We start from the raw sequence: 13,362 nt of genomic DNA, 5'->3' as shown, positions 1-13,362 counted from the left end.
TTGTGTTTCTGGCAAATCAACAAAACAATTAATATGACAATATGATGACAGTTCGTCTAGTTGTCATGACAACAAAAGGTTGATCAAATAATTTGATCAATAACTGACAGACAACACACACACACACCTCTCACACACCAACACTACCACACACACACACACCTCTCACACACCAACACTACGACACACACACACCAACACTACCACACACACACACCTCTCACACACCAACACTACCACACACACACACCTCTCACACACCAACACTACCACACACACACACCAACACTACCACACACACACACCTCTCACACACCAACACTACCACACACACACACCAACACTACGACACACACACACACACTCTTTTGTTACCTAACATGAACAAATTTAAAGCTGTCAAATCCATTAAGGTTTGAATTCCACAATAACGAAAACAAATATTGATGAACATATTTTGACTCTCATTCATTCGTTGGGACTCAAAGTCTGTGGACACATGAAAAATCAATCCCGCCTCAGAGCCACTAGAGAATGAAGAGTTTTTACTGTGAAATCAAACTGAGGCAAAACTTTTCTGTAAAAAGGTTTGTTATGCACATTTCTTGTTTTGTTGTTTTTATTTCTTTCAGTAACAACAGAACGAAGACACAGCTCCCTCTGCAGGAGCATCTGAGAACTGCACTGATTCTGATTCTATTTCTGACGAAGAGGAAACGTTCAGATATTATCTTCAGTTTTAATCAAAGGTTTCTGATACATTAAAGAACATTAAAGCAGTTAAGACCAAACAGAAGCTGCAGTTACTTTAAATAACATTTTATATGTGTAGATTTACATTTATAATGTTTTCCCCAATTATTTTATATATATATATACACATCATATATATGATGTGTTTTACCCACATGTTGATTAACTTATTGTAATGTAACTTCCAGAGCATCATAAAAAACAAAACCAATCAAATGTAGGCAGCTTTTAATTCTTTGGTCCATTTTCTATTTTTACTTTATCATCACAGCAAACAAACCAATGAGCTACGATCAGACGTGTTTTCTCCATGTTTCAGTTTCCATCTGATAAAATTCCCGGCCGTGCCGTTGTATTTGTGCTTTGATTGACAGGTGTCATCACAGACTTGACGTGTTTAACCACTTTGTTGCTTGTTGGACTCTCGGTTCTGACAGAAAACGTTCTGAACACGGGACTAACGTGTGAATAAATAAATAGTTTGAGAACAAATGTTTCTTCACGTGTCGTCTAATTCAATATATTAAATAGTGTTGAGGGTTACCATGGAAACCATAGATCTGACTATTGACCGAGAGAGACACACAGACTGGTCCAGAGCTTCACAAGCAACAAACATGTCAAAAACAACAGGAAGCGAGCAAAGAGGAAGAGAAAATAAAAACAAACAGGCAGCAGTTTCATCTTGACAAACTTCATCCGTCTAAGTCTTTCAGCATAGTTACAGAACAGCGACTTTAACAATCCGACAAGATGTAATGTCAGCAGAGGAAGAGAAAGGTTTCCCTCCAACAGTTTCCACAGTTTAGTCTGTCCAGTCTTCGTCTTCACCGTTATCATCGTCTTCATCACAATCGTGCATCACTGTGTTACATCACTTCCTCCCAGATGTCTGATTGGTCTTTATTATTCCCTTCAGGAAGTCAAATTTTCATCATGAATCACATTCTCAGAAAATGAAACTAACAGACGTCAGTTTTTCACTGAACGACAAAGAAAAAGAAAAAGTCTAGTGAGGAGGAAGAAGAAGAAGAGGAAGAAAAAGAGGAGGAGGTTTCAGAGGGAAACTGAGATTTCTGGGAGTTTCACTGTTGATCCTGACGTATAAAAAGCTGAAGACAATAGCAGTTCAGTGGGGGCTGGCGCCACCTACTGTCCCGGTGGACCTCCTGTTACCTGTTCTCCAACAGCAGGCGAAAGCCGTGCAGCTGCTGTATACTGGTGGACAACCTGCAGGGGGCAACAGAGATGAACATGTCACATTATCGCATAATAAAAATATTCATTTATAATTTTTTAACATAAACAAATTTTATATTCAGACCAAACTGTGGCACTAGATTAAAAGTTGTTATTAAGTCCTCTGACTTTTCCACTTTACAAATTTAAACTTGATCGTTTGTGGTTCCTCCTGAGGGGAACATGGATGTTCATGAAGTTTCTGTTCAGGTATTTCACAGGAAGAAGTAAAGAGACATGAGAGTTCATCCTCTAGGGATCATGACTGATCAAAGAGCGCTGAACGAACCTGCAGAAGCCGTTGATCAAAGCCACGATCTCCTGGCGAGTCAGCTGGAAACCTTTAGACGGACTGTGTTCAGGAAGCTTCTGGATCTCCTTCTCCGAGAAGAGGATCTTCAGGGCTGTGCCCAGACCCTGAGTCTACACAGAGAGAGAGAGAGACAGAGACAGAGAGAGAGACAGAGACAGAGACAGAGAGAGAGACAGAGACAGAGAGAGAGAGACAGACAGTTAAGAGTTTCTCCTGAGAAAGTTTGGACCTTGTGGAAGTTTCTCGTGTTCTATGATCGTCTCACATCACTGCCCCCCCCATGGTTTCCGGTGACACTGCTCTGTTTTGTCTAAATGAACAAAGCGAGCACAAACGTCTCAGAGTGTAAACGTGACTCACCTGAAGTTTCCCCCACACACGACATTTGCTGCAGCCGACACAGTCCATGATCCTGGAAATGTTTTTAAAGTGGAGGCGGAATTCTTCCTAGAAGACGAACGAGAGGAGATGATGTTCACCGACAAAACTTCACATCAAATATGTTTTTCTCCTGTAACACAACATTTTAGTATCTGCTCTCACCTTCAGTGTCTTTGCTTCAATTTTGTTTCCAGCAAACATGGACTTCTCGTCAAAGTGCATCGGGAACGTTCTGGAAGACAAAAACAGCTGTTCGATCAAACACCTGCTTTATTTATTTTACTCGCAGCTCCACATTTTATCTGAATTCTTTAATGTTTGTTCTAATTACACCAATATCAGCCCTTTACATTGACTTGTAGTTTACTGAACAACATGTAGTTGTTAAGTTGTTGTGAAGACGTTTCAGACGTTTCAAGTGTCGACATGAGTTAAACACTGTGGGAGAATCTGAGTGTTTTAGTGTCACCAACTGTTGGTCTGACATTTCCTCCACTTAAATCTGTTTCAAGTCACCTGAGCTCGTTGAAGACTTGCAGCAGAAGTTCTTTGGTGGCTCCGTCCTCCTGCGTGTTTCCAGTGTACAGGTCGACGAAGGCACGCTCAAAGTACGGAGCCACCTTGTACAGCGCCCGCAGCTCGATCAGGTACAGGAAGTAGAGGTTCTTCAGACGCCGTGTGCCCTCGCCCTTTGTCTCGGCCATATCAAAGCGCCGCCGGAACTCCTGGACGTTCGGGCCCCAGACTGAGCGGCCCCAGCCCTCTGAGGAGTCCAACACCAAACACAACAGTTTAACACATGATGAATTTTGCCTCAAGGATTTAGTGGATTTTCATTATCACTGTGACTTTGATCATTGATGTTCGTCTTTGGGTCCAACTGAACATTTGTGTCCATTTAAAAAGAATCTGCCTGAGGAGTTTTTACAACATCTTGTTTATATCATCTATATTTGTCTTGAAACCTTGACATGTCAGGGTTTCCACATGTGTGCAGGTTTACATGAAGTGAATATTTGTTTGCAGTGATGGCCGTACCGTCCAGCAGGTGCTCGGCACACAGGTGGATGTTGATGCTGCTGTGGAGGCCGGAGATGAGTCGGTAAAAAACTCTCTTCTCTAAACACAAACCTGGAGAGAGACATCGGGTGAGCAGGGATTTAAATCTGCGGGGAAAATTTTCCCCTGCGCTTAAACTCACAGGAAATGAAATGTAAACACACACACACCCACATATATGTATATAAATACAAATAAACACACACACATTTGTACATTCATATAAAATCAGAAGGATAATAACATGAGGTGTATTTACCTTCAAGCCACTTGTAGAAACCTTCTCCTGCAACAGGAAGAGACTTTTGGATCGTTTTGTGGATTTTTAATCAACACAACTAAAAATGAATTTGACGTGTCCGTCGTCTTACTCACCATCATCATCTCCTGAAAACAGAAAGAGAACGAAGCTCTGTTAAATCTGAGCTATTCATACACACACACACACACTAGAACTACCTAAAATGACAGAAACCATCTTTGACAAATTCTGGTGTCATGTCGTCCATCTTTATTCACACTGTGACTTAAACCTTCAAATTTAACAAGTCAATGAAGTAAAGACTGCAACCTTGTAAAAATCAAACTGAGCAGCAGCTAAGTTCTGTCAGCCGTCAACTCTTTACATATCCCCCACACAACATTCATCCTAATACTGGTAAACTAAGACGGAGAACCGCCGCCAGCTCCTAGTGTGAACCACAAAATGTTCAGTCCTCTAAAGGAGTTCTGAACCATAGAGATGGACGAAATCTACATCTCAGAGTCAGTGCCATTCTCCACCCATCCACCAGGTGTCCCTGTGAGCTGGTGACTCACCTCTGCTCGGAGCCAGAGGGTTCAGAGGTCGGTACACTGATCTGGGCCTGTCAACACATACACACATTTATTAATGTCATCATCACAATCATCATTAGCACAGCTTCAAATTCTAACTAATTCTAAATTATTATTAAAATTTGTGAGAGTGTTTATAGGTGTGTGTGTTTATAGGTGTGTGTTTATAAATGTGTGTGTGTGTTTATAAGTGTGTGTGTTTATAAGTGTGTGTTTGTGTCTCACTTGAAGCAGTTTTCCTCGTAGATGCTGTTCCACACTCTCCAAGCTGAAGGACCTTTATATCCAGTGAATCTTTCTGGATTCAGCAGCAGATCAACGTACTCAGCATCTGGAGACGTTTCATCTGACACACACACACACACACACACACACACACACACACACACACACACACACACACACACACACACACACACACACACACACACACACACACACACACACACACACACACACACACACACACACACACACACACACACACTTATTATTAACACAGGGCTGGGCAAAATGGCCTAAAACAAATATTACTGTATTTTTATGTTATATACATACACGATACACATCTCGATATTTTGAAATCTCCTTTTAATCACTGTACAAATGTTAAATTCGTAAAAGTCTACAGGAAGTGGCAAAGCTAGCGGACGCTAGCATTTCCAGCAGTCCCTGAATGCACCTGGAAGATATCAGCAGACATCTAAAACGCGGAGTCAGTGACCGTTTGGAGTCAGATATAAATGTCAGGGATTCTCATTGAGCAGCTGTGTATCATAGAGGAAACTGTGTTTTCACTGTTTCTACTGTTCTTCAACAAACTCACTAACTGCTTCACTTGAACGCACCTCGCATATCACAACACACACAAGCGTTCACTGGAGTGAACAACGCTGACGTTCATCATTTGTAAACTGATTTGTTCGGTTCAGCGTTCACAAAGAATATGTATGTTTGATATAAACGCCCCCACCCACTGTTTTTATCTGGTGTCTCAAGGTAATAGGAATAACCTCACCATCCAGCTCACAGAAGTGGTCCTGAGCGTCGTCGTGTCTCGCCCAGTCAGCAAATGCCTCTTTACTCTGGTTACTGAAACAAGGAAAAATATCCACTCATAACAGAGTCTGACAGTTTCATAATGAACCAAAAAACATTTTTGCATTTCTCATAAAATCATGAGATCTCTAACTTAGTGTGTTACATCATCCATAATGTTTTTACCATCCACACAGTCCACCGACTCATTTTATACACAATAACAAAAACTTTAATGAAGAAAACTGGAATCATCGTCCTGCAATTGTTTGCCCCCATCAACCAGAGCAGACTCATCTGATGTCACCGTGACCTTTGACCTCTGAAATCTAGTCGGTTCATCTTTGAGTCAACTGGTCAGAATGCCAATCTGTATAAATTCCCTGCAGATGTTCTTGAGATATTATGTTCACAAGAATGGGATAGACGGAAGGCAACCTGAAAACATGGATGCCTCTGGCCACTGGGTGTCGCCAGCGGAGGACAAAAAATGTGTGTGATGTGCAGAACAGATGAACTACATGCTGGTTTCATCTCACAGGTCTCAGTAGAAATATTGTTTCATGTTAGACTTTAATATCCAGACGTACAACCTTTGTTTTTATTGACACAACCTTCCGAGTGGTTTTATCAGATTCTCACTCCGTCTGCTGCTCGTGGTTGTGAACGCTGGGAAACCACCAGCAGTCAGACGCTGGAGAATGTTTGATAGATAAAACCGGACGACTGCGCTCTCACCTTAGGGTGCTATTGATGGCGCCCAGCTCTTTCGCCTGCTCACACTCTGTCATGTCCGACATCGTGTTCGCTGCCTGGGAGTACTGGAGACAGAGAGTAAAGAAGGAGGGGGTTAGCATGCTAATGCCCATGCTAACAACACTTGCAGTAGCTAGATAATGATTTCTCATAAAACACATCTCCTTTGCTAAACAAATATCGAAGAGCAGTTTCAAACTTACGTCCTTTGACAAAAGCTGGGTTAGAACACTGATACATCTTATAATATGAAGCAAAAGAGGGTTAGCTTAGAATAAACACTGTAAACAGGGGACATGAGCTAGCCTGGTTCTGTCCAGCATTTACAAAACCACGACACAGAAGTTTCTTTTCTTTCATTTACGAGCTCAGTATCAGTGATGGTGAAAAGTCAGAGCAGGAATTTATTTTCTCTAAGCGACAACGAGGTGGAACTGTTACTGTTACAAGGAAGTGTTAGCGATGCTTTGTATTCACCGCTGGTAGTCGAGTCATGTGACTGATGAGAACCAATCAGGGAGAGAACGTGGGCGTCACAGTTTGATGACTCTGATTTAGAGGCAGTGAAACTCTGAGGCGTCACAGTCACAGTCACCAGTTATAAAAATAAAATGTGTCAGTGTGGGCGGAGTTTGTCACGATTAACCTGTCGAGCTCCACATGGGTTCCGATTTTTTAATTCTGCTGAGACTTCACATATTCCTGTTTCTTTTAAAACTGTCCCACAGACTCAAACAGTGGTTGATGCAACTGAGTCCAGATGTTCAAACACACCTCGTTCATCACAAAACAAACATCAGGCTGCGAGCCAAGAGCTAGAAAACACTCAGTCCTCAACCTCTAGGTGGAAACTATCAGGACAGATAAGACCTGTGTGTGTGTGTGTGTGTGTGTGTGTGTGTGTGTGTGTGTGTGTGTTGCAGTGAGTCAGCTGATGAGACAGAAAGTGCTGGAAAGATTGCAGCTGCTCATTCTCTCTATTTAACGAAAGCACACGCACATAAATGGTCTTTATTTTGTAAATGGTCTGTATTTATATAAATGGTCTTTATTTATATAAATGGTCTGTATTTGTAAAGATCTTTTTAGTCTTGATGACACTCAAAGCTCTTTACAGTTTTACAATCACCCATTCACACCAACATTCATACAGTGCATCTATGTGCAGCACTTTTCTCTGTGAGAAGACAATTTGGGTTCAAAATCTTGCCCAAGTACAAGTGGGATCAATCCACTGACCTTCTGGTTAGAGGAAGGAACGACCAGTGTGCCGATCCTTAAATAAAAGGTACGATACTGAAGCGACAGTGCCATTTGTATTTTGTGTTAATTTGTCGTCTCACCTTGTTGTAGTTCCCAGACTTGATGCCGACAGGGATCTTACTCTGTTAAAGAAACAATAAGGAAATGAGTTCTCCACCTTATAATAAATCATCCACCTTTAACTGATCATGTGGTTAAACTGGTGTTGGATGAATAACTGTTGTATAAATACAGACTAAATAGAAAAAAACCTATGTTTACTGAACATGTGCTGTTTCACTCTGTCACTCAGGACAAACTTCGTTTCTCCCAAACCTGTTGATGACCAAAGAAACCACACTGCTCCTGATCTAAAAGAATTGTGTCCAAAAATAAAACATGAAGGCAACAAAGCAAGATGCCTAAATGTAAGTAATGTGAGTGTAGGGTTGAATTAATTATTCATGCAGTCGTCTATGGTCTTTACTCTCTTAACACTGGATAACATTAGAGTCATGGGAACAATCACGGATCTTTGACTATAAATAGTCCTCTAACCTCACCTCAGGACAGGGTTCCACATGACAATCTTTGATTGAACACTGTCCGTCATCAGGCCAGAAAGGACACGGTCGCCTCAGGTTCACCTTTAAGAAAAAGACACACACACGACACACGGCTGATCTGAGATTGAAGATCATAACTAATATCAAGAGTAAGTAAGAAAGTACCTTCAGAGGGTGTGAAGGTGTGAGTGCAGCAAAAATCTTTTATATTGAAGTAAAAAATGAGTTTTCAGACATTAAATGATATAAAGTATATATATAAGTATATATATATATATATATATATATATAAGTATATATATATATACTGTGAGATGTTACAGTGAGTCAGGGTGTCCTATGAGCACAGCTCTTACCCTGTAGTATCTGAAGTAGTCTCGCTCTGTCAGCTTCTTGATTCGAGGGTAAATCTTGAAGTTGTTGAAGACGTCGATGCTTTCGACGTCACAGAAGCAGTCGTCCAGATCGCCTGTGAGCTGGAGGCGGAGCAGAGAGAAGAAGATTTTAACATGAAAAAGCTTCAACAACAACCAGCGGACATAGTAGGGGGTTGTGTTTTATTCTGGATGAACAGAAACTGAGAATTTTGTGAGAGATGACGCAGACGTTCTCTTCTGATTGGTTCTTGTCACATGACTCGACTACCAGCAGTGAACACAAAGCGTCGCTAACACTTCCTGTCAGTAACAGCTCCACCTCGTCGTCGCTCAGAGAAAAGAAATCCCTGCTCCATTCACCATCACTGCTCCTCCTTCAGAGGAGTTCCTGTTACTAAGCAACCAACTGCAGAGGAGACCATCTACTTCCTGTTTACATCACATGACCAGTGTACGTGAATGGTCATCTGACCTGTGTTTTCAGGTGAGTTGGTGTGAAGCAGCCTGGAGATAAAACGCTCGTCTAGAAGGGGGTAAAAACATTTGTGTGGAAGTCGACTGACGCTCCACCTTCAGGGGGTGAGTAAACAGACCACTCCCATACATTATTCATCCACCTGTAACCTAAACCCACACAGGTGATCCAGACCACACCTCCACCCGACCAAAGCAAAATGCTGAACGTAAAGTCTGAGGAGATCAATGATTGTGTAAACAGAGGGAGACGCTAACACCACCAGCAGGTGAACAACCATCACCTGTTGTCTTGATCCACAGTAAACACCTGATTTACCTGGCTGAGGTCAGCAGGTCTGCTCTGAACACACACTGTGGTTTTTAATCCACAGAACAAACTGATTCTTTATCTTCTCACACTTCTCATGAAGTTCATAAAAAATCAAAATAAAGAAATGTGCTAATTTAAAACACAATGTTATTCTGTTATTTAAAACAACATCCTTGATTTATACTTTGAAAGACGACATTTTAAAACACAGATTCGTAAACGACTGAATAAAAGTGAATGAAGGTGAAGTTCACTCTGTCGATGTCTCTGTTGTTCTCATTATTTGCAATAATAAAAATTGGTTCAAGCTCTGGATCTGCCCAACAAATAGATGAACATTAATAACAACTCAATGTGGCCTTAATACTAATAAAACAGCTGTTTCAGATGTATCAGACCAAACATATGGAGTCAGCTGTGGACTCTATGATGAGCAGTAAGATCTACATTCAGAAGCTATAATTCTTATTTTCCTGCTGCTGCAGTGAGTCACTGAGTCCAGCTGCTCACAAACACCTGGAACGTGTCAGCATGACACAATAACCCAAACAGCTGACCTCAGAGCGCAGCAGTCCACCGAGCACCAGGCAGGTCAGGAGGAGCCAAACGGCTCTTAGCATGTTGCTGCTGTTTCCACTGGTTCAGGAGAACCACAGGAGAGAACCACAGGTGAGAACCACAGGTGAGAACCACAGGTGAGAACCACAGGTGAGAGCCAGAGGAGAGAACCACAGGTGAGAGCCACAGGTGAGAACCTGGAGTCTGTGTCCTGATCAGCCTGGGCTGTCAGTCAACTCCTCACCGCAGACCCGCCCACTCACATGTCACAACCAGCCCCTGGCCCCGCCCCTCCAGTCTGTAGTTCTGCAGCTGGTCAGTGAGTGAGCAGCAGCTGCTGCAGCAGCGCAGAGGACTACAACTCCCATGAGACACCAGAGGCTGGGAAGCTGCAGCACAGCCAATCAGAGAAGACCACGCTTTTCTACTCGATGAGTTCTGTTAAATTCTGGAGCTCAGTTCAAACTAGTTCATTTGAAATAAATATTTATGCTCACTGAATTTGTCCTCGGTGACTTTTACAGACACAAACATTTAAAGATGGAATTACTTTTAATCTTAACATTGACATTGTCTAAATATGAATTACTCTTAATGTGTTTTATTAAATAAGATCTGATGTTTCAGTTACATCTGACACGCACATAGTTGCAGCTAGCTAGCATCACACGCACATAGTTGCAGCTAGCTAGCATCACACGCACATAGTTGCAGCTAGCTAGCATCACACGCACATAGTTGCAGCTCGCTAGCATCACACGCACATAGTTGCAGCTAGCTAGCATCACACGCACATAGTTGCAGCTAGCTAGCATCACACGCACATAGTTGCAGCTCGCTAGCATCACACACACGGTGGCGTCCATTAGTGTGGTGCGAAGACACCGGTGAACTTTCTCAATCCCAGATGAAAGCCGGTGATCTGTGGCCCCGGGTTTACTCACATGGCAGAAGCAGCTCTGCTCCGGACTGTCGGCGGCTCCGCTGTGATGCTCGTTGTGCTGTGTTCGGGTGTTTACGTTATTGTGTTGGAACCAACACAGAACTAAGTTCCCGTAGAACCAGGCCAGCAGCAGAACACCGAGCGCCGGCAGAGTTACTCTCCACATCCCTCACTGTGCTGGCGGGACGACAAAACTGAACAATCCGCGGGACTTCCTGTTGTTGTGGAAGCTAACGACGGCAGCTTCAGGCTGACTGGGGTTAGCATCCGCAGGCTAACGGAGACGGTAATATAGCGGGCCGGTGAGGTCAGCGGGCCGGTGTCTGAGCTCCTTCACACGGACTCTCCGAGCTCTGCGTCCCCTCACAGCAGCGGAGTCATCGTGTCAACATGGAGTTGGTCCGCAGCCTCACTAATAACACTGCGAGGTGACTTCCGCCCTCAACCTCCAGCAGCAACACTCGTGACACATCAGACTGTGACGCCACGTTTCCGCCAGCGAGTCACAGCACAGATTGTAAAGATGGATGACGACACAGATCCAAACGCGACAGTTTCCTTCGAGCTCAAAAGTGAGGCCAAAGCATCTCCATCGCCCCCTGGTGGCGGGCTGCAGTAAAACTTCTGATCACTTGGTTTGTACTCATTTGATGATATTAAAAACATGATGGATGACTGAGACTGTCTCATGACTGGTTAAACTCATATATCAGTGGGACCTTGTTACCACAGCTCCCCCCCCAGACTAAAAGAAGCTCAGCTGCCTCCTAAAGACTTCATTCCTCTTCCTCATCGTATTTATGTCACATGATGAGGCCTGAAGCCACAGAGCTGCAGTACGAGGTGGAGCAGAACTGGAAATACTGGAAATCTTCAATACCACGATGTAAATACTGGAAATCTTCAATACCACGATGTACTCGTAAAGTAAAAGTTATTCAGCTTAACAACCTCTGTTTCTATCTGAAGAAAAAACATTCAACTGAGTTCCAAGATCTTTGTGAGCTACAAAAAAATATTGGTACAAAAGATAATATTTATTTTGTTTCACAGAGCATTACAATTGAAGAAGGAACATTTTTATTCATTTCATTACTGACGGAATCTTTTCAAAACCTTATTTCAGTTAACTGAAAAACAAAATTATTATATCACAGTAACTATATGGAAAACAATCAAAACATCTGTGTACATGACAATAAACATCTTGAATCTGAAATGTATTTTTCTGTTGCAAGTTGGTTTCAGATGTGAAAAAGAGAATGTACAGATCCAGTTGACATGTTGTGTAGACATGTTGTGTAGACATGTTGTGTAGTCATGTTGTGTAGACGTGTTGTGTGGACATGTTGTGTAGACATGCTCTGCTACTATCTGTGATATTTAGAGGTCAATTATGAAGACTTCTTTAACCACACTTTTATTTGTCACTCTGTCACTGTTGCTCTCAGGGTGTTGACATGTTTGCTGGAAGTTCTGAAGATCAGTTTCCGTGCAACATCTGTCTGGATGTCCTCACTGATCCAGTCAGTACACCATGTGGACACAACTTCTGCAAAACCTGCATCACTACACACAGGGATATTAACGTCCCATCCCAGTGTCCCACATGTACACAGGTTTTCTACACCAGACCTCGGTTGTCGGTCAACACTTTAATCTCTGAGATGGTTTCTCAGTTCAGACATGAAGCTCAACAGAAAACCAGCAGCAGCTCACAGCAACTACTTTCCAGACCAGGAGAAGTTCCCTGTGAAGTCTGCACTGGACCCAAACTGGAGGCTCTGAAGTCCTGCCTGGTGTGTCTGACCTCCTACTGTGAGACTCACCTGGAGCCTCATCTGATGGCTACACATCTGAGAAGACGTCATCTGATCGACCCTGAACCTGGAAGACAGGATGTGTACGAAGCACGACCGACCTCTGGAGCTGTTCTGTAAGAACGACCAGACATGTATCTGGATGCTCTGCCCTGTTGTAGATCACAAGACACATGATGTTTCTCTGAGAGAAGAATATGAAGGAAAGCTGCTCCACTCACCTAGGACTAGAAAAAGGTCTGAGTCCGTCCACCATCACATGAGGGGACTGTGGTGAGAGCTGTGGCTCAGCTGGAGGAGACGCTCAGTAAACAGATGAAGAAGCTGAAGAAGGTGCAGCAGTTTGCAGTGAAAGTGACTTTTGATCCTGATACAGCCAATCCCTGTCTCATCCAGTCTGACGATGGAAAACAAGTTTACTGTGATGACGAGGAGAACGATCTACCGGACGACCCAGAGAGATTTTCATATCGTCCAAATGTCTTTGGTATAGAGAGTTTTTCTTCTGGTGGATTGGACTTTGAGGTTCAGGTCGAAGGAAAGACGTAATGGGATTTAGGAGTCGCCACAGAGTCGGCCAACAGGAAGGTGAAGATCACACTGAGCCCTGAGTGTGGTTTCTTTGGTAGTTTGACTCTTGATGATGCTGCTTGTTAACATATGAGCTATATAAAGCAAATGTGTTTGATTGAT

At 42.9% G+C, this 13,362-nt stretch overlaps 1 protein-coding gene, 1 long non-coding RNA gene and 1 pseudogene across 2 annotated transcripts; 1 reads left to right on the top strand and 2 right to left on the bottom strand.

Annotated features, from left to right (window-relative positions):
- Positions 1–44: 44 nt before the first annotated feature.
- LOC138411085 (uncharacterized) lies at positions 45–431 on the bottom strand. Its single transcript, XR_011243731.1, has 3 exons — positions 359–431; positions 251–305; positions 45–127 (listed from the first exon to the last, which is right to left on the bottom strand). It is a non-coding gene; the product is annotated as an uncharacterized lncRNA (long non-coding RNA).
- Positions 432–601: 170 nt separating this feature from the next.
- ero1b (endoplasmic reticulum oxidoreductase 1 beta) lies at positions 602–11,429 on the bottom strand. The gene is made up of 16 exons (XM_020107164.2): positions 10,851–11,429; positions 8,541–8,660; positions 8,182–8,265; positions 7,720–7,761; positions 6,359–6,441; positions 5,601–5,674; positions 4,808–4,928; positions 4,565–4,611; positions 4,121–4,132; positions 4,005–4,031; positions 3,725–3,817; positions 3,203–3,449; positions 2,849–2,918; positions 2,666–2,752; positions 2,282–2,415; positions 602–1,983 (listed from the first exon to the last, which is right to left on the bottom strand). The coding sequence occupies exons 1-16, from the start codon at positions 11,013–11,015 to the stop codon at positions 1,926–1,928; spliced, it is 1,464 nt and encodes a 487-aa protein (XP_019962723.1). The 5' UTR covers positions 11,016–11,429; the 3' UTR covers positions 602–1,925.
- On the top strand, positions 11,377–13,326 carry LOC109642394 (E3 ubiquitin/ISG15 ligase TRIM25-like; annotated as a pseudogene).
- Positions 13,327–13,362: the final 36 nt, after the last annotated feature.

This window comes from Paralichthys olivaceus, chromosome 8, assembly GCF_024713975.1.
Source record: "Paralichthys olivaceus isolate ysfri-2021 chromosome 8, ASM2471397v2, whole genome shotgun sequence".
Taxonomy (NCBI): domain Eukaryota; kingdom Metazoa; phylum Chordata; class Actinopteri; order Pleuronectiformes; family Paralichthyidae; genus Paralichthys; species Paralichthys olivaceus.
The sequence above is the reverse complement of the archived record's forward strand: the minus strand, read 5'-3'. Positions and strand labels throughout refer to the sequence as shown.